General features: G+C 51.4%; 1 protein-coding gene across 3 annotated transcripts in view; it reads right to left on the bottom strand.

Annotated features, from left to right (window-relative positions):
• SMYD1 (SET and MYND domain containing 1) overlaps positions 1–25,469 on the bottom strand; it is a 68,291-nt gene extending 42,822 nt beyond the window's left edge. For all 3 annotated transcript variants that reach the window (XM_015405563.1, XM_015405564.1, XM_015405565.1), the window contains exons 1-4: positions 25,037–25,469; positions 14,953–15,129; positions 3,782–3,995; positions 2,897–3,027 (exon numbers count right to left, since the gene is read on the bottom strand). In XM_015405563.1, coding sequence (XP_015261049.1) covers positions 2,897–3,027; positions 3,782–3,995; positions 14,953–15,129; positions 25,037–25,158 — 644 coding nt within the window. In that variant the 5' untranslated portion in view covers positions 25,159–25,469. The remainder of the gene's footprint in view (positions 1–2,896; positions 3,028–3,781; positions 3,996–14,952; positions 15,130–25,036) is intronic.
• Positions 25,470–25,748: the final 279 nt, after the last annotated feature.

Raw genomic sequence — 25,748 nt, 5'->3', positions numbered from 1 at the left:
TATTTTTAAAAATATAATTGGAGTATGCCCTGTAGACAGTCTCCATATCTTTTACTATTTCTTCCGCTGATAAGCCTGTAACTGGAGCAATAGTCTTGGCCAGAGTCTCCTTCAAATCTTTTTCGGTTTCAGGGACCCCCTGGAACCTAAGAATCATGTTAGCCTTTTCCATTTGGAGCTGTAACAAGCGATTTTCTTGAAGGTTTTGCCTTATTTCAACTTCTCCCACTCTTTTCTTCATCTTTTTATTACCAGTGTCCATCTCTACTATTTTTTTCTGTTACTTGTTCCACTTTCTTGTCTGTTTCTGCCAACTGACGCTGCTGTAAAGCGAAGTTTTGATTCAACGAGGTCAGCTGCTGGTTAATACCATCGAGTTGCTCTACCACCGACTTTAGCATATCCGCTAGCAGCTTCATGACATCAGTTCCTTCCTCTGGCCTCGGGCTCTGACTACCCGGTTTTGGTTTTAACTTTCCTCGTGTCGCCGCCATTTTTCCAATTTGTTTACACATTCAAGCCATTATGCAAAGGCTCGAAGGGCTCATCATTTCGCTGCAGGCACTCAGATAAGTCTTTCAAAACAAATCGCTGTTTGCTTCCCCCCTCTCCCCCTTCGCTTCGCTTGTCTCTTTATGCGCATAGGAGGCGTCCCTCCCTGCTCTCCGCTTTCCCACGGGGGGGGGGGATTTGCTTATCAATAAGTCCGCTCAGACAGAACTCACGTTCATTGTTGGTCTTCGATCAGACCTCGCTCCCAATCATCGTTATTCCATTCGATCTCTTGCACTTGCCCCAGTCTAACTACCTTGTGCCCGAAGGCCACTCAGCGACTAGACCGTCACGGTGGAGGGAAGCCTCTATTCTTCGGCAAATAGCCGTCGAAGAGGCTAACCCTCAAAAGCCCTCTGGCTTGGAGGCCTTCCTGAGAGCTCCGTGGAGGTGCCACTTGAGGTGGTACCCCTCCATGTCGCTGGTGTGCTAATCGCTCCTCCGCGGGTCGGAGAGAGTGACCACCATCGCTAGTCCACTTCCGGTTCTCTCAATCAATGTCTTCTTGTGGTCCCTGGCCCCAGGGATGTTTGTCTTGCCTCGACTAGGGCCGGGGCTTTTCAGCCCTGGGCCCTACCTGGTGGAAGAAGCTCCCATACGAGATCAGGGCCCTGCGGGACCTCTTACAGTCCCACAGGGCCTGCAAGATGGAGCTCTTTAGCCAGGCTTTTAACTAGGGGAACAGACGTCTGTCAGTCTGACAACGTCCCTCCTTCCTTACTGGGCCTCTCCCCAGCGGGTCAGAACTGCACACCAGAGATGGCCTCTGTGAGGCCATAATTTTAATGAAAACAAAGCACCGGATAAAGGATGGGGCTGTATTTTATTGTTGTTTTAATTGTGTTAATTTTTGTCTATTGTATTTTTATCAAATCTGATGTAACCTGCCCTGAGCCTGCTATGCGGGGAGGGCGGGATAGAAGTCGGAATAAATAAATAAATAAAGTGGATTGTTTAGTGTGTGTGATTGCAGCCTATCTGCTGTGGAATTTCTTTAACAGAACAAAACATGCTTTTAAAAAAGAAGCTGGAAATCAGACTACTGGCGAATGCCTCTCCCTCTTCATTCTACAGAGTCTGTTTTCCAGCCATTCATCTGCTGTCTGGCTCCCTATTTTAGGTTTTTGTATTTGGAGTTAGACTTTGTATATTTAGACTGTGCAGTTGGATTCCTAGCAGCTAATCCTTGAAAGGCCATGCTGGTTCTACAGCTCTCTTTTAATAAGAGACCAGCTTTTGTGTTTTGCAAAGATGAACATTCCAGATGATAGACAGCGGTCCTAAGGGACTAGAAGGTGGTGCCTGTTGGAAAAGGCAGTGTCTGGTGTACAAAGAAGAAGAGAAGAAAACTCTGAAGGGGGCAGCAAGAAGATAATCAGATAAGATAGGGAGGGCATCACCTTCTCTCTCCTGTCAAGGGCCATTCCTTGTCTGTATCCGGATCGCTACTTTTAGGGCAATTATTTCCTCCTCCTCCTCAGAGGTTATTCTTCAGTCTCCCCCCTCCCTCAGCTAGAGCTGTAGTTAGGAACCTATCTCTGTCTCCCCTTTCTGTCCAGTGGCACCTTGAAGGGCCCGGACTTTCTTCTCCTGCTTCAGACCAAGACAGCTACCCACCTGAAATCTATCTCCTCTTTTCTATCAAGTATGTTAGTTCCTAAATAAAACTTTATCTGCTCTTTAATCAGACTGTGCATCATTGCTGTTTTAATTACTCTTCCAACAGTGCCTGAGGTGCCTCAACAAAGAAATCCAATCTATTCAGAATGGGGCTCACTCCCAGGAAAGTGTTTTGTAGGATTGCCTTGTGATTCAAGTCATAAACGAAGAGTGAAGTGTCTGTTGCAGATGGTTGATACCACATGACCCACTATGGGCACAATCCACTGGGAGGTTCTCCTGTGGAGTCCCACGGAGATGAGCAGGAAACGCTCAAGAAGTGCCCTCAGGCAACGCCCGTGGGGCTGGCACAGTGGGGCTGGCACAGTAGAACCCCCACCCCCGCCCCTGTGGATGCCTTTGCAGTCCTTCAGAATGTTCCCCCACCCACCCCTACGGATCGTGTTTTTGAGAATGTTCCCCCCTTCCCCAGGAATTAGAAAACAGGCTCTTTTCTTCAAACCCCAGAAACCAGCAGAGGTCTTCCCGCCAAAGGCAGAGGTCTCCACTCTAACGCATGTCCTCCTGTGAATGTTTATTCCCCTGCAGCTCCAAAACAGGCACCAGCAGACACGGCTCAGAGTGATTAAATCCCCCCCCCCAAAAAAAACAACAACGCTTGATTTGCATCCCATATCTCATAATGTTACTTAGACATATCAGTGCAGCGAAGGGATTGACTTACTTGCCGTTATTGAAGATGACAGAACAGTTGGGCCAGCAGTCGTGATTGACCATGCAGAGGTTGGGGAAGATGCCAACGCCCACCGCCTGCAGACCCCTCTGGTCACTCAGGGTGAACCCGTTGCAGTTTATCTGCTCCACAAAATACAAGTGCAAAAGCAATTACAGGGAAAGGGGTCTCTGGATCAGGGGTGTCCAGCTTTGGCATTCTCAGGGGAGGCCATTCCTTTTCCTGAACAATCTTATTTTGGGGAATAAGTCAACCTTCCTCATCTGTCAAAAGCAATTCTGTAACAAAGTCTTTGAGTAAGTAAAGTCTCTGACTTGCAAAGTCCCAAAATAAGTACAACAGTAAAGTGTGGACTGTCTGCAACAATTTCTGAAAATGATTTTTCACCTCCTTAACAGTTAGATTGGAGGTCAAGTTTTCTATTGCTACTTAATTAAAAATTGCTAAGGCTGGGGGGGGGGGTGTCAGCAGCAGTATTTTGTCCTCTGACCGTGGCTCTCAGGCCACAACTGTTTGGCCCGCTCTGCTCTTGATGCTGGAATATTTCAAACAAATGAACTGACACAGCCTGGCCCCATTGCAAAAAGTGCATGGCCCACACGGCTCCATCTCACGCCCTGAATGAACTTGGAGCGTCTGCATGGAGGTGGCCCGAAAGGACTCTTTCAGGGCCTAATGACCCCCTCCCCTTCCCCGTGTGCAGGCCACACAGAAGTGCCTCATCCATCTGGTTAGGCCACCAGCATAGAGGTGGCTGTTCCTCCAGTATAAAAAGAAACAGTTTGACCTTTACAGGACTAAAAAGAAGGTGTGCCTATTCCGGGGCCCTTCCTCCCAGGAACGTCCCCCGGCCAATGGGTCCCCAGGCAAACGTACCACACCCAGGATGTGAGAAATGTACTGCATGCCGAACTGCTTGCTGTTGGGTGGCCAGAACTCCAGGAAGCTCTCCAGGTCGACCCGCAGCTCCTTCTTCTCCTCGTCGCCAAAATGCTCCACGTGGTTCTGCAGCTCATCTATGGAGACCAAACTGCCCTCTGTCAGCCCTCCTCCTTCTCTCTCGATTCGCCACAAGATTTGGGCAGCCAGCCTAGGAAACCCAACGTTTTCTTTAGTGCATGCCTCAGCCAATTAAAATGGCAGATTCGTCTTTAATTTAGAGGGCCAATTTTTAATTTTGTGGGACTGCAAGGTGAAAGCACACTTCTAAAGACACATTTTGATTCTGGTAGATTTCTATAGTCTTGGGTTCAAGAGAAAATATTAAAGATATTTAACGTTTTCCCTTTATTGATAAGAAATTGAATTGTAAGTTATCTTACATTCCTCAGTGTTTGGAAAGAAAAACAGGTAATAAAGTGTTGGTAAGGCAAAAATAGATTTGCTCAGAAGGCAGATGGTGAACCAACTAAAACATGTGGATCTTTAATCAGTTGACATTTCTAGTTTTTACTGTGTACCCAATACTGCCTCCCACAGTGACCAGCCTGATATCTCTGACTGTGTACAAGCAGTGATGAAAACAACTACTTTTCACTTGTCATTGGGCCCCAGCATCTGATGTCCAGCGATACTCTGCTTCTGAGCATGGAAGCTCCAGTGAATTATCACATCTAGTACTTGTTGATAAACCTGTCCTCCATGAACCTTTCCTAATCTTTTTTTTAAAAACATGAGACGTTTTTAAATCAATATTTACATGATTTTGTATGAGTGTGTAAGGAATGCTTGCACAATGTCTCATGGAGAGAGGTTGTGGGGGGGGGCAGCCTGGCTGGTCCGCAGAGGAAGACCAACTGGACGTGAGCCTCGCTCTTGTAGGACACGGGGATTTTACTAATGCAGGAATCATATGGTCATTATTATTATTTGCCTTCGAAGCACACAGGATACTGACAGAGTAATCAAAGGGTGTGATCACATTGGTGGCTTGGCGCAATATGGCACCACCTCTAATTGTACCAGTTTAAAATGTTGCAGGGCATATTGTCCAGACAGCACCCTGCTGTGGGTTAGCCACTCGGCTGTCCCCTGGTCAAACATCCACATTATTGCTGCACCTCAGCCATGGAGCATGCTGGCCAGTTGTTGTTGTTTTTAAAATACAGATGGGTGCATATGGGCTCATGCACACATAGGCCAAAAAAACCAAAACACCCCAGCGGCAGAAATGGATCTCCAGGTTCAGACCGTTTTGTATGCACTCCCCTGCGTTCATACATCCAGTCACGCTCGATGAATGCAGGGTGAACCAAAAACACCACTTGTGATGAGGTGCCTTTTTAACCTGGCTCCAAGTCACCCTACAATGAGCTGAGTATGCCTGGGGAATGCCTGACAGGTGTGGCTGTGTGACGGCACCCATTTGATCTGGAGGGGAGGGGTGGCTGTGTCAGGCCAAACGGCTCGTGTGATCACACCCAAACGTCCCTGGCTACACCCGTGGCGGCTTACTCCAGTACAACTTTGGTGCAGGGCAGCTGATATCCTGGGAGCAAAAATGAATACGGTTCTTGTTGCCAAACTGCTTCCTTGTTGGCTCATATTCCTCCCCCAGTACTCCATCTTGGTGATGGTACCAGCTTTTCTTCCGTCTTTGCACATCCAGTCAGTAAATAGTTTCTGGCTGTAACCAGTGCAGGAAAAGGCTACAAGCTAATTCCGACAAGTCGGCTAAGAGAAGAGCAGGCTATTTTAGGCAGAAGTTATTGTCAGGATCCTGGTTAAATCAGTTCTCAACACCAGTCACTTCTAGAAAGCTAACTTTATTGAGACTTTGATAGATACCATGCTGGATAGGAGCTATTGTTAGGACTGAGGTTGAATGTGTAAAGGCACTAAAGATCAGGACCCCATCACCCCACGGCATTTGCCCACCAGAAACAAGGGTCAGCTACCCCCCCCCCTCTACAGAAACAAAGCAAAACAACCGGTCTCTGCGACACATCAAAGCCTTTAGGGAAAACGAAGCATTTGGTTTCACACCCCTCTCTCCCTCCTCCTTCCTCTATGACAGGCGAACCATAAAATGCATACTGAGCCTGACAGTTATGTCTTATGCAGCATCTGGCCACCCCAAGTATTTTGACTATGTAGAATAACATTGTAAGCAAGAGAGAATAGTTATACCACCACACTCCGTGACAATACCCCTGACAGCCATCAAACATGGTGCACTAGGCTGGCCACCCCCCACATTCATCATGCTTGGAGGGAACCCGTGTGTCCTTGATGTTACCCCACCCCACCACACGGAACAGTCACAGCTCAAAAGATGTAGGGTCCTGTCATGAGCAAGCCATTGGGTGGGGTTTAAATCTCATTGCACTGCAAAAGCTACATTTTCCACAGGGAGGAGGCCAGGCATTGACACGCCATCACCAACCCACCTCCATGGCTCCCTTCAGAGAGAACAAGCACAAAGATGTCCAGTCCACCCCAGACACATCATGCAGCCAAGCCCTGCCGGGGAACGGGGCTCCTATGAAGGGAATGAGCTCTTGCAGGGGAGAAGAGCAAGTGAGGAGGCACGTTCATCACCCCCACACCCCATTGGGCTCATTGGGAAAAAGAACACACTCAGGTAGGAAATGCGGGTAAGAGTTCATGGGCCACGAGGAAGGCAGGTGCAGGTAAAACAAGGCTCCTTCTCAGTCAGCAGCAAAATGGGAGGAGAGAGGACTAGAAGCAGGTGCACGACACGTACTGCAAAGCATCCTCCAGTCAGACTTTCCCCAGTACAGACAGGCAAAAGGACCCGCCGTGAAGCACTTGGCATCTTCCGGTGGCCCTGGAGATAAAACCAGCCCTCTGCGGAACAGCACAGGCGACAAGCCTGGGGTCTAGGGAGGCCGGCCTCCAGGTGGGGCCTGGGGGACCCCCTGGAATGACGGTCCATCTCCGGAGGACAGAGACCAGCTCCCTCCCTGGAGTAAACGGATGCCTTTGAGGGAGGGCTCCCTTCTGGCCCCACAGGGGCCCCTGCCCTCCCCAGGCTCCGCCCCCAACTCTACGGGAGTCTCCCAACCGGGAGCCGGCAAGAACCCTGCTGGGATCTCACGTTCAAAGCCTGCCTGTAGCGGCTGTTCCTCAAACTGCTCCCCCCCCTTCTCTCCTCACCGTCTCTTTGCTTTTGTCTCCCGGAACCTGAGCCTGCTCCCTTCTGCTCCCCTTATTCAGGCAAGGCAAGCCTCCCATTCTTAAAACGAAGCTTCCTTCACTTTGGTCATTAACCAGGCAGACAGGGCGGTACCTGAGCCTGCCTCGGCGGGGAGGGTGGGGTAGAAATCAAATCAAATCAATCAATCAATAAATAAATAGTACCTTTCATGGCTTAATTTACTCATTCTAGCTGGTTTTGAACCATTTCCAGGCACCCTGCAGGGATATGACTCTCTTAATTCCCCCTTTTAACTTCCTTCTGACTAGTCTGCTCAATTTTTGTTCCCTCTTTCAAAATAATTGTTTTGGAGCTTGGGGGCAACTTTCCATTGATATGAAAGCTAGAAAGCAATCCTAAGCAGATCTAGAATCATAGAATCACAGAATGTTAGAGTCGGAAGGGACCTTGCAGGTCATCTAGTCCAACCCCTGGCACTCTGCAGGAGCAGAGCCAAAAGAGAGCCCTACAACATCCCCGAAAGAGGGTCGTCCAGCCTCCGCTTGAAAACATCCAGCGAAGGAGCCTCCACCACCTCCTGAGGCAGACTGTTCCACTGGTCAACCACTCTGACAGTTAGGAAGTTTCTCCTGATATTTAGCCGGTATTGACTCCCTTGTAATTCCCACCCATTAGATCTAGTCTTGCAATCTGGAGCAAGAGAGAATAGATCCGCTCCATCTTCTACATGACATCCCCTCAAATACTTGAAGACTGCAATCATGTCCCCTCTAAGCCTTCTCTTTCCCAGGCTAAACAGACCCAACTCTTTCAGCCTTTCCTCATAAGACTTGGATTCCAACCCTCTCACCATCCTTGTTACCCTCTTCTGGACTCGCTCAAGCTTGTCAACATCCTTCCTCAAATGTGGTGCCCAAAACCGGACACAGGACTCCAGGTGAGCAGAATAGAGCGGAACGACCACCTCCCGTGATCTGGACACAATGCTTCTGTTAATGCATCCTAAGACTGCATTAGCTTTCTTCACAGCCACATCGCACTGCAGCCTCATGTTTAGCTTGTGATCAACCAGAACACCCAGATCCCTTTCACATGTGCTGCTGTCAAGCCAAGTCCCTCCCATTCTATATCTGTGCCTTTGATTTTTTGTACCTAAGTGTAGGACTTTGCACTTCTCTCTGTTGAAATTCATTTTATTTGTCTCCGCCCACTGTTCCAGCCTGTCTAGATCATTTTGAATCCTGACTCTGTCTTCTTCAGAATTAGCAATCCCACCCAGCTTCGTGTCATCTGCAAATCTGATAAGCATCCCCTCTATGTCTTCCTCCAGGTCATTTATAAAAACATTGAACAACACCAGGCCTAGGATCGAGCCCGCCCTGCGGCACTCCACTCGAGACTTCCCTCCACGTAGACACAGAGCCATTGATGAGCACTCGTTGGGTACGATTTTTCAACCAACCATGAATCCATCCAACGGTTGCACCATCCAGCCCACACTTACCAGCTTACTTAGAATCCTGCTCAGGTCTATTCCGTGGGACTTCCTTGCACAAAAGTGATCTTAACATTGCATTGTGAATAGCACTGTGGTCAATGTCTCCAACTTGGGCAACAACCCCGGCCTCCTGCACCAGGTGTCGTGTTCTGCTCAGAACCGAGTCCACGGCCACTTTTGTTGTTGTTCAGTCGCACAGTCGAGTCCGACTCTTCGCGACCCCATGGACGAGCTCTCTCCAGGCCTTCCGGTCTTCTGCCGTCCTCTGAAGTTGGCTCAACTTCATGTTCGTTGCATCGATGACACTGTCTAACCATCTCATCCTTTGCCGTCCCCGTCTTCTTTGACCTTCAATCTTTCCCAGCATCAGGGTCTTCTCCAGTGAGTGCTCCCTTCTCATTTGGTGGCCAAAGTATTTTAGCTTCAGTTTCATTATCTGACCTTCCAGGGAACAGTCAGGGTTGATTTCTTTTAGGATTGACTGATTTGATCTTCTTGCAGTCCAAGGGACTCTCAAGAGTCTTCTCCAGCACCATAGTTCAAAAGAATCTATTCTTCGGCGCTCGGCCTTCCTTATAGTCCAACTCTCACAGCCATACATGACTACTGGGAATACCATTGCTTTGACCATGCGGACTTTTGTTGGCAGGGTGATGTCTCTACTTTTTATCATGCTGTTTAGGTTCGCCATCGCTTTCCTCCCAAGGAGCAGGCGTCTTTTAATTTCATGGCTGCAGTCACAGTCTGCGGTGATCTGGGATCCCAGGAACGTGAAGTCTGTCACTACTTCCACGACTTCCCCTTCTATTTGCCAAGGAGTGATGGGGCCGGATGCCATGATCTTAGTTTTTTTGATGTTGAGCTTCAAGCCCACTTTTGCGCTCTCCTCTTTTACTCTGAGCAAGAGGCTCTTTAGATCCTTTTCACTTTCAGCCATTAGAGTGGTATCATCTGCATATCTGAGGTTGTTGATCTTTTCCCCAGCAATCTTAATTCCCGCTTGTGATTCATCCAGGCCAGCATTTCGCATGATGTACTCTGCATATATATTAAATAAGCAAGGTGACAGTATACATCCTTGTCGTACTCCTTTTCCTATGCTGAACCAATCAGTTGTTCCGTATCCGGTTCTAACTGTCGCTTCTTGGCCCTTATACAGGTTTCTCAAGAGACATGTGAGGTGGTCTGGTACTCCCATCTCTTTAAGGACCTGCCATAGTTTGTTGTGATCCACACAGTCAAAGGCTTTAGCATAGTCAATGAAGCAGAAGTAGATATTTTTCTGGTACTCTCTTGCTTTCTCCATAATCCAGCGAATGTTGGCAATATGATCTCTCGTTCCTCTACCTCTTCGAAACCCAGCTTGTACTTCTGGTAGTTCTCTATCCACGTACTGTTGAAGCCTAGCTTGTAGGATCTTGAGCATGACCTTGCTAGCGTGTGATATGAGTGCAATTGTGCGATAGTTTGAACATTCCTTGGCATTGCCCTTCTTTGGGATTGGAATGTATACTGATCTTTTCCAATCCTGTGGCCACTGTTGCGTTTTCCAAATTTGCTGGCAAATGGAGTGCAGAACTTTAACAGCATCATCTTCTAAGACTTTGAATAGCTCAGCTGGAATACCATCACCTCCACTAGCTTTGTTGTTAGTAATGCTTTCTAAGGCCCATTTAACTTCACATTCCAGGATGTCTGGCTCAAGGTCAGTGATTATACCGTCGTGTTTGTCAAGGACATTGAGGTCTTTCTTGTATAGTTCTTCTGTGTATTCTTGCCATCTTTTCCTAATCTCTTCTGCTTCTGTTAGGTCCCTACCGTTTTTGTCCTTTATCATGGCCAGCTTTGCATGGAACGCTCCCTTGATTTCTCCAACTTTCTTGAAGAGATCTCTAGTCCTTCCCATTCTATTGTTTTCTTCTATTACTTTGCACTGTTCATTCAGGAAGGCCTCCTTATCTCTCCTTGCTGTTCTCTGGAAATCTGCGTTCAGTTGGGTAAATCTTTCCTTTTCGCCTTTGCCTTTCGCTTTCCTTCTTTCCTCTGCTATTTGTAAAGCCTCATCAGAAAGCCACTTTGCTTTCTTACATTTCTTTTTCTTTGGGATGGTGGTGATTGCTGCCTCCTGTACGATGTCACGAACCTCTGTCCATAGTTCTTCAGGCACTCTATCTATCAAATCCAGACCCTTGAATCTATTCTTCACCTCTACTGTATATTCATCAGGGATGTGATCTAGGTCAAACCTGAATGGCCTCATGGTTTTCCCGATTTTCTTCAGTTTAAGTCTGAATTTTGCAATGAGTAGCTCATGATCTGAACCACAGTCAGCTCCAGGTCTTGTTTTTACTGACTGGATAGAGCTTCTCCATCTTTGACTGCAAATTATATAGTCAATCTGATTTCGGTGTTGCCCATCTGGTGATGTCCATGTGTAGAGTCGCCTCTTAGGTTGTTGGAAAAGGGTGTTCGCTATGACCAGTGTGTTCTCTTGACAAAACTCTGTTAACCTTTGCCCTGCTTCATTTTGCTTTCCAAGGCCAAACTTGTCTGTTATTCCGGTTACCTTTTGACTTCCTACATTAGCATTCCAGTCCCCTATGATGATGAGGACATCATTTTTTGGTGTTAGTTCTATGAGATGTTGTAGGTCTTCATAGAACCGGTCCACTTCAGCCTCTTCTGCATCAGTGGTTGGGGCATAGACTTGGATTACTGTGATGTTGAATGGTTTGCCTTGGAATCGGACAGAAATCATTCTGTCATTTTTGAGATTATATCCCAGTACTGACTTTTGCACTCTCTTGTTGACTATAAAGGCCACACCATTTTTTCTACGAGATTCCTGGCCACAGTAGTAGATATAATGGTCTTCTGAGTTAAATTCGCCCATTCCTGTCCACTTTAGTTCACTGATTCCTAAGATATCGATGTTCAGTCTTGCCATCTCATTTTTGACCACGTCAAGCTTACCTTGATTCATAGATCTTACATTCCAGGTTCCTATGTAGTATTGTTCTTTGCAGCATCGGACTTTCCTTTCACCACCAGACACATCCACAACTGAGCGTCCTTTCGGCTTTGGCCCAGCCGCTTCACTCTTTCTGGGGTTACTTGTACTTGCCCTCTGCTCTTCCTCAGTAGCATATTGGACACCTTCCGACCTGAGGGGCTCATCTTCCGGCGTCATATCTTTTAGCCTTTTGATACTGTCCATGGGGTTTTCTTGGCAAAAATACTGGAGTGGGTTGCCATTTCCTTCTCCAGGGCCACTACCCCTCCCTAAGTCAGCTCTGTGGACCAGCTGTTGCAAGGCACAGTCCTTTAGAATCCCTGGGAAACTCATTTCTGTTGAACAACTTGGTTATATTTGCTCATTGATGTGAGGATAGCTGAAGTCACACAGTATCACAACCATTTCCACTTTACTCACTTCCACTGTTTTCTGCTTTATCTTACGATGGTTTTGGTCAGGTGGATAGCAGTACACCTTCTACTTTAAAGTTAGCCCTATGACCCAGTATCTCCACTCACATCAACACCACCCCTAATGCACCCCCTCCTGACTACAGAGTTTATATCTAGGGATATAACACCATACATGCTCGCAGCCCCTTTAACCAACTAGATATGTCTGGGTGACGGCATGGCACAGGGTACAGATATACTGGCCTCAGAAACTCCTTTGCATATCTTGACATTTTAGATGTTTTAAGTCTGTGCACTCCTATGTAAATATTGGCCATTCTTCGCTTATGTTATTTGAGACAAAATTTCTCCCCCCCCGAAATTGGAATCATTTGATCTCTGTAAACCACATTAAGTCCCGTTCAGCCCCCCACCCACCAGGAGTGGGGGGGGGAGTTCAGTCCCTCAACAGCAATTTGGACTGAGAGGGAGATGCTGCTACAGGCGGCATGAAGGTCTGTTGCGAGACAGGCAGTGAGAGGAGGCTGGGGGCCGCAGACCCCCCCCCAGCTAGGCAACATCCCTGAGAACCGACCTGCTGGTGGCAAAAAGGCTGGGGAGGGGGGGGCTGGAGAGAGCCGAGGGCAGCGACTTTGGTCGACGCCAGGAGTGCCAGGACCTGGGCACAGAGGCTCCAGGGCATGTCTCATGAGTGCGGCAAAAGCACAACGGCCCCCGTGGGCCCAGAGAGCCAGGCTAGCCATTTCTGGGGGTGGGGGTGGGCAGAGGAACTCCCACCCCCTACCCCCCTTTCCCAGCCCCCGCTGGGATTTAGGGTTGTCAATGAAACCTACAGCGGGGATCGTCCTTGGATCCTCTTTGGGTGGCAGCCAGGAGAGCAGCATCCCTCTCTCGGGCGGGGTTGCGACAGACCCCTGGCCTCAGCAGGGATTTCCCCGATCTGGGGGGGCTCCTTCCCGCCACCAGCCAGCTGGCCAGCAGGGGGGAGCCTCACCCCCAAGAGCAACCCTCCGGCCCTCCAGCTGCCCATTTAAATCTTGCACCTGCCCTCTCCCCCCTCCCACTTCTTCCCAACATCTTGGGAAGTGCCTGCCCCCCTGCCCCCCCAGGCCGCAAATTCGCAGCTTAGAGTCCAGGTGGAGTCCAGGTGCCTCCCTTTAAATGCTGTCGGGAAGAGGCGGGGGCCATGCACCTGCCCTCCAGGTACGGGGGGGGAGCCTCTTGCCAAAAGCATTTAAGCGGGGGTGCGGCCCCCAATGTGATGATGCCACTTCTCTGTGATGTCATCACATTGGGGACGTCCCTGCCCCCTCCAGGAACTCCCCCCAAAGTTATCGTCCCCCCCCCCCCCCGCCCCCGCCGGGGACTTGGAAGGGCCTGGCCACCCTGCTCTCAGGGGCTGAGGGTTCAGGCAGACAACTGCTGGCCGTGGGACGCAGCCTGGCCCTCAGAGGCTTCTTCCCACCTGGCCCTCTGGCCTCCCTCCTCCCTCCTCCTCCGGGGCCTTTTACTCTGTCTAAAACGGTTCTTCTGCTCCAGCCGCACTCCCCTCACTCTTTCTCCGCTCCTGAGACGGCCTCTCCTTCTTGACGGGCAACAGCAGAGGCTTCCGCAGAGTCCTTCTTCTCTCCCCCTCCGGAGCTCCGCCGTGCCCCAGGAGATAGCGCCGCGAGTGCTCCCCGTCCCCACGGAGAAGGGGAGGAGGATGCCTCCGGAGCCCCAGGCCTGCTCTGGCCGGGCCACAGGTGGCTGCAGAGGCCTTTCCGAGAAGGGCAGCCCATCCGGGAAGGAGCGTGGCTGCCTGGCCCTGGCCAGGGCATGGCGATGCCGCTGTTGCCCCTCCAGCCCCAGCTGTCACCACACCTCTGGGCTTTCCCGGCCCCTGTGCCTCTGTGAGGGGAATGCCCGTGGCTGCCTAGCCCACGTTTGCCTTTTGTCGAGGACTGACGGGGTTGCGGAATTTCCCCCCACTGGTCTTTGAAGCCCTGTGACCGGGGGGGGGGGGGCTTCAGAGGCAGCAGGAAGCTTGCCAGGCGGACCTCTCCTCGGCTTCCCACCGGCACTGACCTCTCTGGGACCGAAAAGCCGAGAGAGAGAGAGAGAGAGAGAGAGAGAGAGAGAGAGAGAGAGAGAGCTGGCTCCGTGTCCCGCCTGGGCACACGCAGAGGACCCGGAAGGAGAGGTGTCCCCGCTGGTGCCCCAGGCCACCTGTGTGCCCGCAGCCCCATCAGCCCCCCACCCGCTGACAGGGTTGCAAGGCTCCCGGGGGCTGCTGGGGAGGGGAGGGGAGGGTGCCGGACACCCGACTGAGGTCCCTCCCCAGGAAGTGGAGCTGGCAATCCCACCGCCTGAAATCCTGCGGTGAGCAAAGCGTTCGGGGAAAGGTGCTTCCCTTGACCCTTCCCCAGGTTCCTTTTTGCAAGACTTGACATGAGGAAACACATAGCAAGTGATACAACAGACAGTGAAACCCACAGCTTACTTGACTGGTAGAATTAGACAGCCATTTGCAGCATACGTAAAACAGGCTGCTTGGATTTGCAGGACTGAGATGTGGCACAGTGGCACCGCTAGGAGTAAGTAAGGCCCAATCGGCATCTAGCATTTGCTCCGTTGTTGTACCAAACCCACGCTGGAGCAGGGAAAGATGCGGCTCAGAACCACATTCAAATACCTCGTGCCCAACGCCGCCGCCGCCGTACTGACTGCAGAGTCACCCCTGAACAGCCACAAAACGGCCATAAATCTGTGCAGACGAAGTGAAAGGGGCCTGCAGTCTGGACGCTGCCATAAAACTCGACCATCAATCAAAGTGAAAGTGGCATGCCATGCAGAGGGGGGTTTCTGTTCCAGCCTGGGTTTGGTAAGACAGCCGAGCAAATGCTAGATGCAGATTTGGCCTAAGTGGGCAGGGCTCATATCACTGGCCGATCAGTTCCTGGGCCATGGAAGGCCTAGTGCAGAGCAGGCTCAGTGTGGAGCCTCTGTGGTGTCTCTCACCGGATGTTTTCGTTGGGTGCCTTCCCCTGCTTCTTGACGGCAGAGCACTCACTCTTGTGCTTCGCCCAGCCCTCCTTCTGGCAGGTCCGATCGCAGTAATGGGCAAACTTGCACTGGCCGCAGCGGTGGAGTTTCTCGTGCCGCTTGAAGCAAGTGTGGCAGACGAGGTGAGTGAGGCTGGAAAGAGGAAGACAGAAACAGGGGCTGGGTGAGCAGCACAGTTTGAGCAGGGTTTGCAAGGAGGTCAGAACCAGCAAAGCTCACTGAGCGGGGCAGAGCTAAACCATGTCTCCCTCCACAGGCTCATCCATTTCAGTGCCTCTGTGGCAGAGAGGCCACGAGAGAGATAGGTCCTTCCTGTGCACCCACTCTCTCTCGTGCCCACGCGTGCACACACACAGGCAGACGCAAGACTCAAAGCTCCAGCCAACTGAGACGGGAGGGGAGCCCCCACGTGGCCCTCCCCCAGGCGTTTCCGAGAGGATTCTCATTGACAGGCACTGATGAAATGCTAGCCAGGGCCCCATGAAATCTCACCTTCTCTTCGTCCCTGCAGGCTGCCCCCTTCCCTCGCGCCCTCTCCGGCCCACCCCTTCCGCCAGTTGCTCCACACAGAGGCAGCGGAGCCTGGTGGCCACAGCAGAGGTTTGCAGAGGCACCCGGGGCAGGGAGGGCCCACAAGTGCACACTCCTTCACGCGCAGCCGCCTCTGTGGTGCCATGGGGGCCACTGCCCACGAAGCCCTTCTGGGCTGCAGCAGAGGATTGGCTCAGTCGGAGGCTGGACTTTTCATTCGTGATGCAAGAGAGAGAGGCCACGTTCTGTTCCTTGTAACGCTGAACCTGCAGGGCACCTGTTCATTGCATCAAGACTATTCTCTGGCAGGACCGGCAGAGGTCAGATAAAATTGCCCCCGGAGGAGCAGAGACCATCAGCCGGCCGTGCCAGTGATGCCAGGCAGGGGGTGCAGATTCGAGGCCTTGTGTTGGCATTGCTGACCGGTAGCCAGGCAGCCTCTCTGCTGATCTTGATATCAGCATTGACAAATAGGGAGACGTGTTAGGAGGGGAGGTGTTGTTAGTGCCTGCCCCACTGTACACGAGAGTTAGGGAAATTGGCAAAAATACTTAGAGATTCAGAGTTTGCAATGGATCTGTGCTTCACTGGAGAGGAGGCATTTCTTTCTCTGTAAAACTTGCTTCACTGGAGAGGAGGCATTTCTTCCTCTGTAAATATCTTTCTAAGGGAAGGGTACACAGGAAAATCTACAAAATAACAAAGACCTAAGGCTACATCTCTACAGCTACAGAACCAGCCCGACCACACGGTCTCACAACAACAGCAGCAAAAATAAAAATAAAAATGGAGATTCTTCTTCTTCTTGATTCCTAGAAGGAAATCACCTGAATACATTAACCAATGATTGCGATTAAACAGATTTCCTGGGCTTTCTTCCCATTGGCTCTGGGCCAAGTTTCCCTTCCAGGTCAGCCTAAGCAATACCACACAAGGTAAACAGATTAACCCTATAATGACTGAATTAGACCTTGCAACACACACATATTTCCAACAACAAGCACGGGGGTGGGGTGGGGGTGGGGAGGGACGTCAAGTCGAAGCTGACTTATGGTGATCCCTGCGGGGCTTCCAAGGCAAGAGGCGTTCAGAGGTGGTTTGCCATTGCCGGCCTCTGCTCAGCACCTCTGGACTTCCTAGATTTCCTAGATACTTCACTAGATTTACCCCGTAGTGAAGGCGATGTGAAACACATGGCAATGATTAATTCAGTAAATATCTGCTCTTTTCTGCGGCACCAACGGGCTCTTTTGCCTCCTGCCCCTTTTCCTTTGTGCAGCACAGGGGATCTGTTGTGTTAATAGAGCAAATACCTAGACAGGTGTTCTTTCCATGTGAGTTTCCTGTCTATGCAAGGCTTAAAAAATCCCCTGTCCTTGATCCAAATGTTTATGTCTTGGAAGAGAAATACTGGTTGCTCACATTTATTTATTTGCCAAATTTCTGCCCTCACAAAGCCCACCAAAATGGTTAACAAATTAAAATATACATAATAAAATCACACTTTAAAACAACCCCTCAAACATAGATAATCAAAACAATTTAAACAATTTAAGAATTAGATTAAAAATTGGCCAGGAAGGATTGGTCAGGATCAATGCTCCCTCTAAGCTGCGGAGTCCTGTGAGCAAAAATTCTGCCTTGTGAGCTACTGGCATTAAAGTTGCGAGCGAGCGATTTGGCTGCTGCATAAATTAGTTTGCTCTGGAGCCATCTTTCCTGAGCGAAGACAAAAACGTGTGAGCTGGAGGCTAAAAAACTGTGAGCTAGCTCACACTAACTCAGCTCAGAGGGAACACTGGTCAGGATCACTAAGAGAACGCCAAATGAAAGGGGGGAAAGTCTTTGCCCACTGGCAGAAGACAGCAACAGGAGGCGGCAGACCAATCTTCCCCGGGGGAGAGAGAGCCAGAATTCCCGGGGCCTTCAAGCAGCAGGGCCCGGCACGGCACCGCACAAGAGCTTGACTGGTTTCGATCAGCTGTCAAGCCAGTGGGGCTCTCCTTATATGGCCACGGAGAACCACGGGCCCTGCAGACAATCAGGGGCAGCCCTGCCAAAGATGGGAGCTCAGCAAGCTTGGCTCTTTGGTCCAGGGGAGGGGAGAAAGAACACAGCAACTGCACCAGGGGCTGCAGAGCGGCACCAGAAGCTGGGGCTCCAGCCCGGCAGGGCACCTCTGTGTGAGGCAGGGGAGGGCCAGGGCTGCCAGCTCAGAGCCCACCCTGCTTCCTAGCCAGGATGCCAACGCAGGCCTGCTCGGGCTACAGCAGCCGGCTCCCACCCCGGTCCCTGCCGGGATGCTGCCCTCTGGGCGACACAGGGAACCCGCCACTCCACCCCACCCCGGCCGGGCCACATTCCCACACCAGGCCAGGCTCCCATAGCAGGGAGCTGCGAACGAGGGCAGCCAGCCAGCCAGCACGGAGGTGCGTGAACCATGGTCAGCCTGGCCCTTGGACTCCTTCAGGCACAGAGGAAGTCTTTCCCCTTTTCCCCGTTGGTGCCCAGATCCAGATCCGACAGGACAGTTCCGAAGGCCCATGCCTCACAGGCCTGCTTCTCAGGATGTCTGTGCACAAGGACTGCCATACTCCCATCTGAGTCAACGGATCTACTCCCAAGAAAGTGTACTTTGGAATGCTGCCCTTTGAATGGGTGGCCCTCAGGCCAGGCCCTAGTGAAGCCTTCCCCCCACCCCTCTCCCCCCTCACATGCCCGTGAGGGCACGTTGCCAAGCGAGGGCAGTGAGGCCAAGCGAGGTCTTCCAGAATTACAACTGAGCTCCAGGTGACAGAGGACAATTCCCTTGGAGGAAATGGCTGCTCTGGAGGGTGGAGTCTATGGCACCGTACCCCACTAAGGCCCTTTCCCTCCTCAAACCCCAGCCTCACCAGACTCCACACACACACACAAATCTCCAACCAGAGGAGGTCCTGCTTGGCCTTCCCCAAAATACTATGCTGAGAACCATGGGATCTGCATGTTCCAAAGGGTGGGATTGGGACTGTAGCGAGGGAGGGAAGCTGCGTGAGACTGTGGCTGAATCCCGCCCATTTTGTTTCACTCGGAAGACAGCGGCAGCACGCGGGAGGGGTGTAGGACTGCCAGATGGCTCCAACAAAAATACAGGGAGCACTTTATAAAAAATGGACTGGCCATGGGCACACAAGGGCATGCACACAGGAGGGAGGTTTATTGACAACGCTCTACATCACGTCTTATATTTTCTCCTTTTTAAATCAGTTACAGATGACAACCAACCATTTCACCGTAGATACATAAAACACTGTCAATGCCAATAAATCATAACAAATAAATGTAAATAGAAATGTCTGCTATTTTGACATTACTTGGACTTTTCACTCGACCAGAACCTAGTTCAGTTGGCCACAAAGAAGCAGTTACATCACCCAAGATTCGGGAAGCCAAGCAGACTGTAAATATACATAGCATTGATGCAGATTTTCAATCATTTGCTAAACTGCTGCTTGAATTTACAAAAAGTTTCTGAACGGCTGGTGATTTAGAAGGGGTGGATATCATGGAATAAGGCTGGCTACATTGCGAGGAGACAAGGAGACAATCATGCCAGGAAACATTGAAGGCAGCTGGGAAAAAGGGAAACCCAACCCAAATGGATGGACTCCATCCAGAAAGCTTGAGCAAGGCTGTGAATGGTAGGTAGGACATTTTGGAGGCCCTTCGTCCATAGGGTCACCACAGGCCAGAAGCGACTGGACGGCCCTTAACTCACCCACAGCTTCTCAGCGGCTGACCGGTCCGGGCACACCTTTAAAAGGCCCCGAGTCAGGGAAACAACGACGGCACCTGCCATCCAGAAGCTTCTCTGCACTAAGGAAATGTGGAATAAACTCTGCAGGGCCTTGAAATTGCCCTTCTCTGAGCCCTGGGGGGGGGGAATAGACCACCTAAATCTGTCCACCTTGTCAGCAATAAAAAAAGTGACCTGTCCTTACATTTTGACTGACCTCTACTGACATTTCCGCTTGCAAGAGAACACCCTTCGGCGGCGGCTTACATGGGACAAGGCGGCCGTTCTTTATGCCAAAGGACTGCCAAACATTGTAAAAAATGGCAGCACTTCAGTCTCCCACAGGATGGACGTCCTTCTGCTGGCCAGTCTGTCACCCGCCTTCAGCAGAGCAGAGCAGCTCCACAAAGAGACAAGGCGGGACAGATTCCATCAGTCGCTTGGGCCGTGTCAGCCGGGCCGGGGCCGGGGGTGGGGGGGTCTTAAGGATTCTGTGGCCCTAGAACCACTCAGGCCGTAGGGCTGCCAACTTCCTGGTGAGGCCAGGAGATCTCCTGGTGGTAAAACTTCTAAACAGGGTGGCCGTGGGGGGACAGCTTGTACAACAAAAGACACCTGCCTCCAGCTGATCCCGCCCCCCCGACATTATGGGGTGAGGGGGGAGCACAAATTGCTGGGCTTTGGTCTTATTTTGTGTCACTTCAGGAAGGATCCACAGACTCAGCTTGAGGGAGCATCAGCTGTGCCAACAGAGTTAAGGTCAGCAGGGGCTGAGATGCCGTGAGAAGCCTGGAGGCTCTTCCCAGGCATCAAGAGGGCCCCTCCGCAGTGGTCTGCATGCACAATAGGGTTGCCAGCCTCCAGGTGGTGGCTGGAGATTTCCTGGGATCACAACTGATCTCCAGGCAGAGGCCAGGTCACCTGGGGGAAATGGCCGCTTTGGCATTAAGCCCCACGGAAGCCCCTCCCTTCTCCAAGCCCCGCCCTCCTCAGACGCCACCCGCACAATCTCCAGGGATCTCCCAACCCGGAGCTGGCACCCTTCCTGCGCAGTCGTGCTATCCAGGGATCCCTTGCCTGAAACGCCTCATAGGAAGTCTCCAGAATGTCCTACTGGTGGCTGAGAAGGCAAAAAGTCCCCGGGAGGGACACAGGAGGTCTGCAGCGCTGACCAACAGGAAGACCAGCCTGAGGTGTGGCCAATAAAAGTTCTGACTGGTACGTTGCTGGGGGATACTGGAAGATCCTGTTTTCCTGTCCCCTGGGTGCCAAAGTAGGCAACGAAGGGAGGGAAGAATCCACCTCTGACCAAGACAAATCTAGGAAAGGTCTGGGAGGAAAGCAGGCCAGGCCCGCAACAGCCTTCTCTCCTTCAGGTCCCCCTGCTTGGAGGTGCTGCCTTGCTGTGTTAGGGCTGCCAAGTGGGGGCGGGGGGGCGGGTAAACCCCCACGCTTTGGAGGCCCGGTTTCCGCCACCGTGGAATCGGGCCCCGGGGGGAACTCCGCCCCCGAAGCACAGCGTGGTTGCGTCACCAGAGGTGACGCAACCACGTCACTCACGTTGGGGGCGTGGCCCCGATCATCGGAGGGGAAAACCCCTCCAACGATCGGGGCCACGCCCCCAATGTGAGCGACATAGTGCGTCACTTCCTGTGATGTGCTGGCAGCATGCAGGCGCTTTGCGCACGCGTGCACGCATCCCCGGAGAGCTCCCGGAGCCCGGCGAGGCTCCCCCGCCGCCAAGGTAAGTTGACTTGGCAACCCTATGCTGTGCCTTGAAGCCTCCAAAGGCCCATCCTCCTCTTGCCCCTTGGCTTTGGGAGCCTGATGCCTGAGAGGTGCACAAGGGCCCTGCTTCTTTAGCCTTCCTGGGTGCTAGGGCTGCCAGCTCCAGCTGGGGAAATTCCTCTGGGGGCATAGCCTGGAGAAGACAGCGTTTAGTGGGGAGGGGGCTCAGGGGTTGTGTAATTCCACCAGGACTGCCCTCGGAAGGTGCCGTCTCCTCCGGGGGAACATTATAGCCTGGAGATCCGTTGTGATTCCAGGCTCCACCTGGAGGATGGCAGCCCTACCTGGATCCTTGGGTAGGTGGATGTGAAAGAGCTTCTGTGGACTAGAACTGAGCTCTGATGTAGGAGGGCAGGTGGCTATCGTGTTGGGGTAGGCGTGGCAGGGCGTCGGCCAAAGAGTTTGCGGAGCCGGGGAAGTGATGCAGGGTGAACTGGAATTTGGAAAAGAAATCTGCCCACCAGAGCTGCTTTGCATTAAGACACCGAGGTGTTTTAAGCGTTTACAAGTCCTTATGATCAGTCCACACCTTGAACAGGACCCGCGCCCCCTCCAACCAATGTCTCCATGTGGATAAGGCGAGCTTTATCCCCGCCCCTCCTGCCCGCCTGTAATGCTCCGACGGGCTACCAGCAGGCACTCGGCCTGCTCTCCTCGGGGCCGCCTTGGGCTTCGGGTGCATTTGTGATGCTTCGTTGTTCATCTCTCCTCTCCCTGTTGTCTTCTCTACTGGGGACTGATTGTGCTGTAGACCTATGTCTAACTTACTTTTGATTTTGCACTGCCTGTTTACATATCCCACATTATCCACTGTAGCCATATACGTCTTTCAGGTGGTTTTATCTCCATGCCTTTTCCCTTGTATTCATGGATCCTGCATTTGATTCAGTTTGCTTTTGAAGCATATTTTGCAATAAACTGCTAAACTATCAGTAACATCCTGGAACCTGTGCCTTTCTGCTGATAGGCAGGTACCCACCTGGGTGATCGGAGCCCATAGGAGGCCTTTCCTTCCACACACATTGGATCCACTTACTTCTGCCTCCTACCCATTCAGCTGGAGGAAACCCTCCAGGCCCTGCAACAGAAATTTCTAGGAATAGAACATTGAGGGCAAGGACTTTTTTTTTCCTTTTCATACTGTCAAGTCAAAGCTGACTTATGGCAACCCCTCATGGGGTTTTGAAGGCAGGAGATGTTCAGAGGCGGTTTGCCATCGCCGGCCTCTGCTTAGATCCGAGCTCTTACAAGATCGGGCTAGCCCGGTGTTGTGTATTAAGATCTGTATGAGCTTGAGTTCTGAGACAGGATTGTAAATAGACCAATCAGAGCTGCGCAATGTTCTGGAGGGAAGCACTCCGATCGGACCTTATCTGTGAACAGTGATTGGTTAATATCTGACTTGTGGGTGTGGCTACCCAAGCCCGGACTGTTTAAAAGAGAGCCTGTTGCTCTATGTTTTTGTCTCGTTCTGATTTCTTCTGACTGTGTTAGTAAAGCTGATTCACTGTTCACAAGCTGCGTTGAGTCTCGTACTTAACACCCAGCCCTCCAGGTCAGGACTCAAACACACACTTCATTGACAAAGCATAAAAATCTGTTTTAGGAATAAAATAGCCTTTCCCCATTGATCTGGCAAGTTGTTTTAAAATACAGTGTTGTTGTTTAAATAGCTGGAAGTTGATGGGGGGGCACAAGAGTAGGGGTTGTTGAATGGGGTTGTTTGGAAATCCCGCCTAAGCCTGTATTGGGCCAATCTGCACTGGAATGATTAAGGGTGCAGGCAGCAGATTGCAGTTATTCAGGGGTGAGGGAAAGGCACTCTGTGCATGCTCAGAGATACTTCTAAGATTCATCCCTCATTTTGAAAACAGACTCCTGGACTAATTGGGGTGGGAGCAGTTCTTGGCACAAATTAATTAATTTCAAGTACAAATTCCAGAGGCGCATCCAAGTTAGTCTATTGTAACAAAACCAAAAAGGAATCTTTTGCCACCTTAAAGACTAACAGATTTATTGTAGCTGAAGCTTTCATAGCTGGAGTCTTATTTCTCACATGCATCTCCGTCAGCAGGTATAGTTATACCAATGGATAACGGGAAGGATTGTGAATAGTAGAGTTAAAAGGCCAGGAAATACAAAAGACACAGTTGGCAATATTTATATGCCAATTCAAAAGTACCAAATAAACAGGCAGTCATTCATAAATGCTATAATGGTATCTTTTATGGAAAAGGGAAGGTAATCGCAACACTCATTAAAGCGCATTTTGCTGTGAAGTAATAATACTCATTCATTACAAGGGATTACATTTAATGTTGGATAAAAATAGTACAAATACGGCTCAGTAGGCTGCTGCTTAGGAACTAAGCTGGGGGGGGGGGAGAAGAAACTTCGAGGTCTCTGGCCCAGCCACCAAAGTCCTTCCCAAAAGGGATGCCACAAACGACAGTTTGTCCAGAATAATCTCAGTCACTTCTTGAACTGGACAAAGACCAGACATTGTTTTCCCCAGCTGTGTGCCAGGAGAGGGGAAAGCGACAACTGCCATCCGCCCCCTTCCTGCCCACCACAAAAAAACAGGGGTACCAGGTCTGCCCGGGGGGGGGGGGACGGGGATGGGGGATAGGATTTCCAGATCCGGGTTGGGAAACTCCTGGAGATTTGGGGGACGGAGCCTGGGGAAGATGAGGACCACAGTAGGGTACATGCCATAAAGTCCACCCTACAAAACTATCTGAGAAGTATCATGAACAGTTCCAACATATATTTTGGAGCAGTGCTTACCTCTGCTGCCAGCTGGGTCCATATTACACAACCTAGCTCCACTTCACTCAGAAATTATGAACATATTTATAATCACCCCAATCACATACTCTCCAGGGTTGCCAATGTCCCCAAGCGACAGAGATCAGTTTGTCTGGAGAAAATGGCTGCTTTGGAAGGGGGGGGGTCTCTGGCATTCTACCCTGTTTAAGAGTCCCTCCCCGCCTTCCCTGGGCTCTACCTCCCAAATCTCCAGGGATGCCCTAAGCCTCAGCCGGCAACCCTGTGTCGATTGAACTTATTGAAACAACAGTGAAATGTGCTTTGCCTACTCCCTCACCCTCCTTATAAACCCATGCAGCTAAGAGCCAGAGATGAGCTGCAGCCACACCCCATATGGGGCGCAGGGGAGCCGGAGCTGCACAGCCCTTTGGGGGACTGCCCACCACCCCCAGGTCTGCTTGGCCATGCTCCTCAGCACTGGCACTAGAGCGGCACAGCGGACGTGGCTCCCGGAATGCGATTGCAAGAAGGGGCCGTTTGCCGGGCTCTGAGCAGAGACGAGGTGTTGGCAACTGGGCCGGGCAGACTAGGAGAGGCCTTCTCTTGGGGGTGCTTGTTGGGGCCTTGGGACAAGCATGCCTCCTTTTCGAATCGTGATCCCTGCTGCGACAGGCAGCTGCAATGAGACCCCCATAAGGTCACTGGCAGCTCCAAGCCATTATACCGAGCCCTGCTGTTGTGAACAAATCCTTTCACGTGGGTTTTGTTTGTGCAGAGTTTTGTAGTCTCATAAGCCACACCAGGAGATGGTGGGTGATCACTGACGGGCAGCATGGAGTCTTTTAAAACCAGTCAATCAGTGCAACCCTGTGAGGCAGATCAGAAAGCCGGCGCAGAGGGCATGAGTTGGTGGTGAAGGTGAGGCTTGAAGAGCCGGCTGTCCCTGCCAGGGCCCTCGCGAGCAGAGCTCACCCTTCTCAGCCTCTTGACCTCAGTGGGCTCAGAAGACGTCACTCTGCTTGGGATGCTCTCCCTTCCTGCAGTAAATGAGTCAGTTAGACAAGGCCCAGTCTTCTCCCCGTGAAGGGTGGGATCCTGTCCAGCTGTGCGGGGCCTTCCCCTCCGGAAGCCAGGCCCAGCATTCCCTCTGCGCTCAGGCGGTAGCTGTCTGCTTACCTGTCGAAGACCACGGCCGCGTAAGCTCTTTCTGCGAAGATGACATCCCCTGCCCACTGCTCCTTCGTGGCCTTCAGGCCCCGGCCTTTGCCCTCCGCGCTGAAGAGCTCCACCGTCTCCATGCCTCCCTCAGGCACGCCAGGCACACCCTCGTCTGCCACACCGACGGATGGCCCCAGGTGGGTCAAAGCTCTTCTCGCTCCGACTGTTTAAATGTCTTCCGGCTCCCAAAGGACCAGTCCTATAAATGGACTCTATCCCCCCTCCTGTCCCAGCCAGGAAATAGTTCCCGAGGGAGGGAGAGGGGGACCTCCCTCAGCAAAGCAGAGCGGGAGGAAAGGGGGGGGGTCAGTCGGGGCTCGCCTCCCCAGGACAATGGATCCAAGCACGGTTTCCCAGAATGAGAACGGTTGCGGGTGAACTGCCAGGGCATTTCGTGTCCACTCTCCAATCAGGAAGGGTAAGGAGGGTTCTGGAAGGGGGTATTTTTAGAAGGCAAATGCTTCTGTCTGTCAGGGGCCGACAGCTGAGCCAGCGCTTAAGTGGCCCTGGAGATATGCGGCGCAGGGCTATCTGGTGTTCTTTTTAAGGAAACCAAACAATGCCACATTTGTTTGACATGCAGGGTAAGTGATGCAGGACAGCGGCCACTGTTCAAAGACCTCGGACTGAAAACACAAATGTGGTATCATGTTGTAGAAAAGTTGCACCA

Source organism: Gekko japonicus, unplaced genomic scaffold (genome assembly GCF_001447785.1).
Source record: "Gekko japonicus isolate JY-2015 unplaced genomic scaffold, Gekko_japonicus_V1.1 scaffold2759, whole genome shotgun sequence".
NCBI classification, from domain to species: Eukaryota; Metazoa; Chordata; class Lepidosauria; order Squamata; family Gekkonidae; genus Gekko; species Gekko japonicus.
Note: the sequence above shows the minus strand (reverse complement) of the source record. Positions and strands in the feature narration are given on the sequence as shown.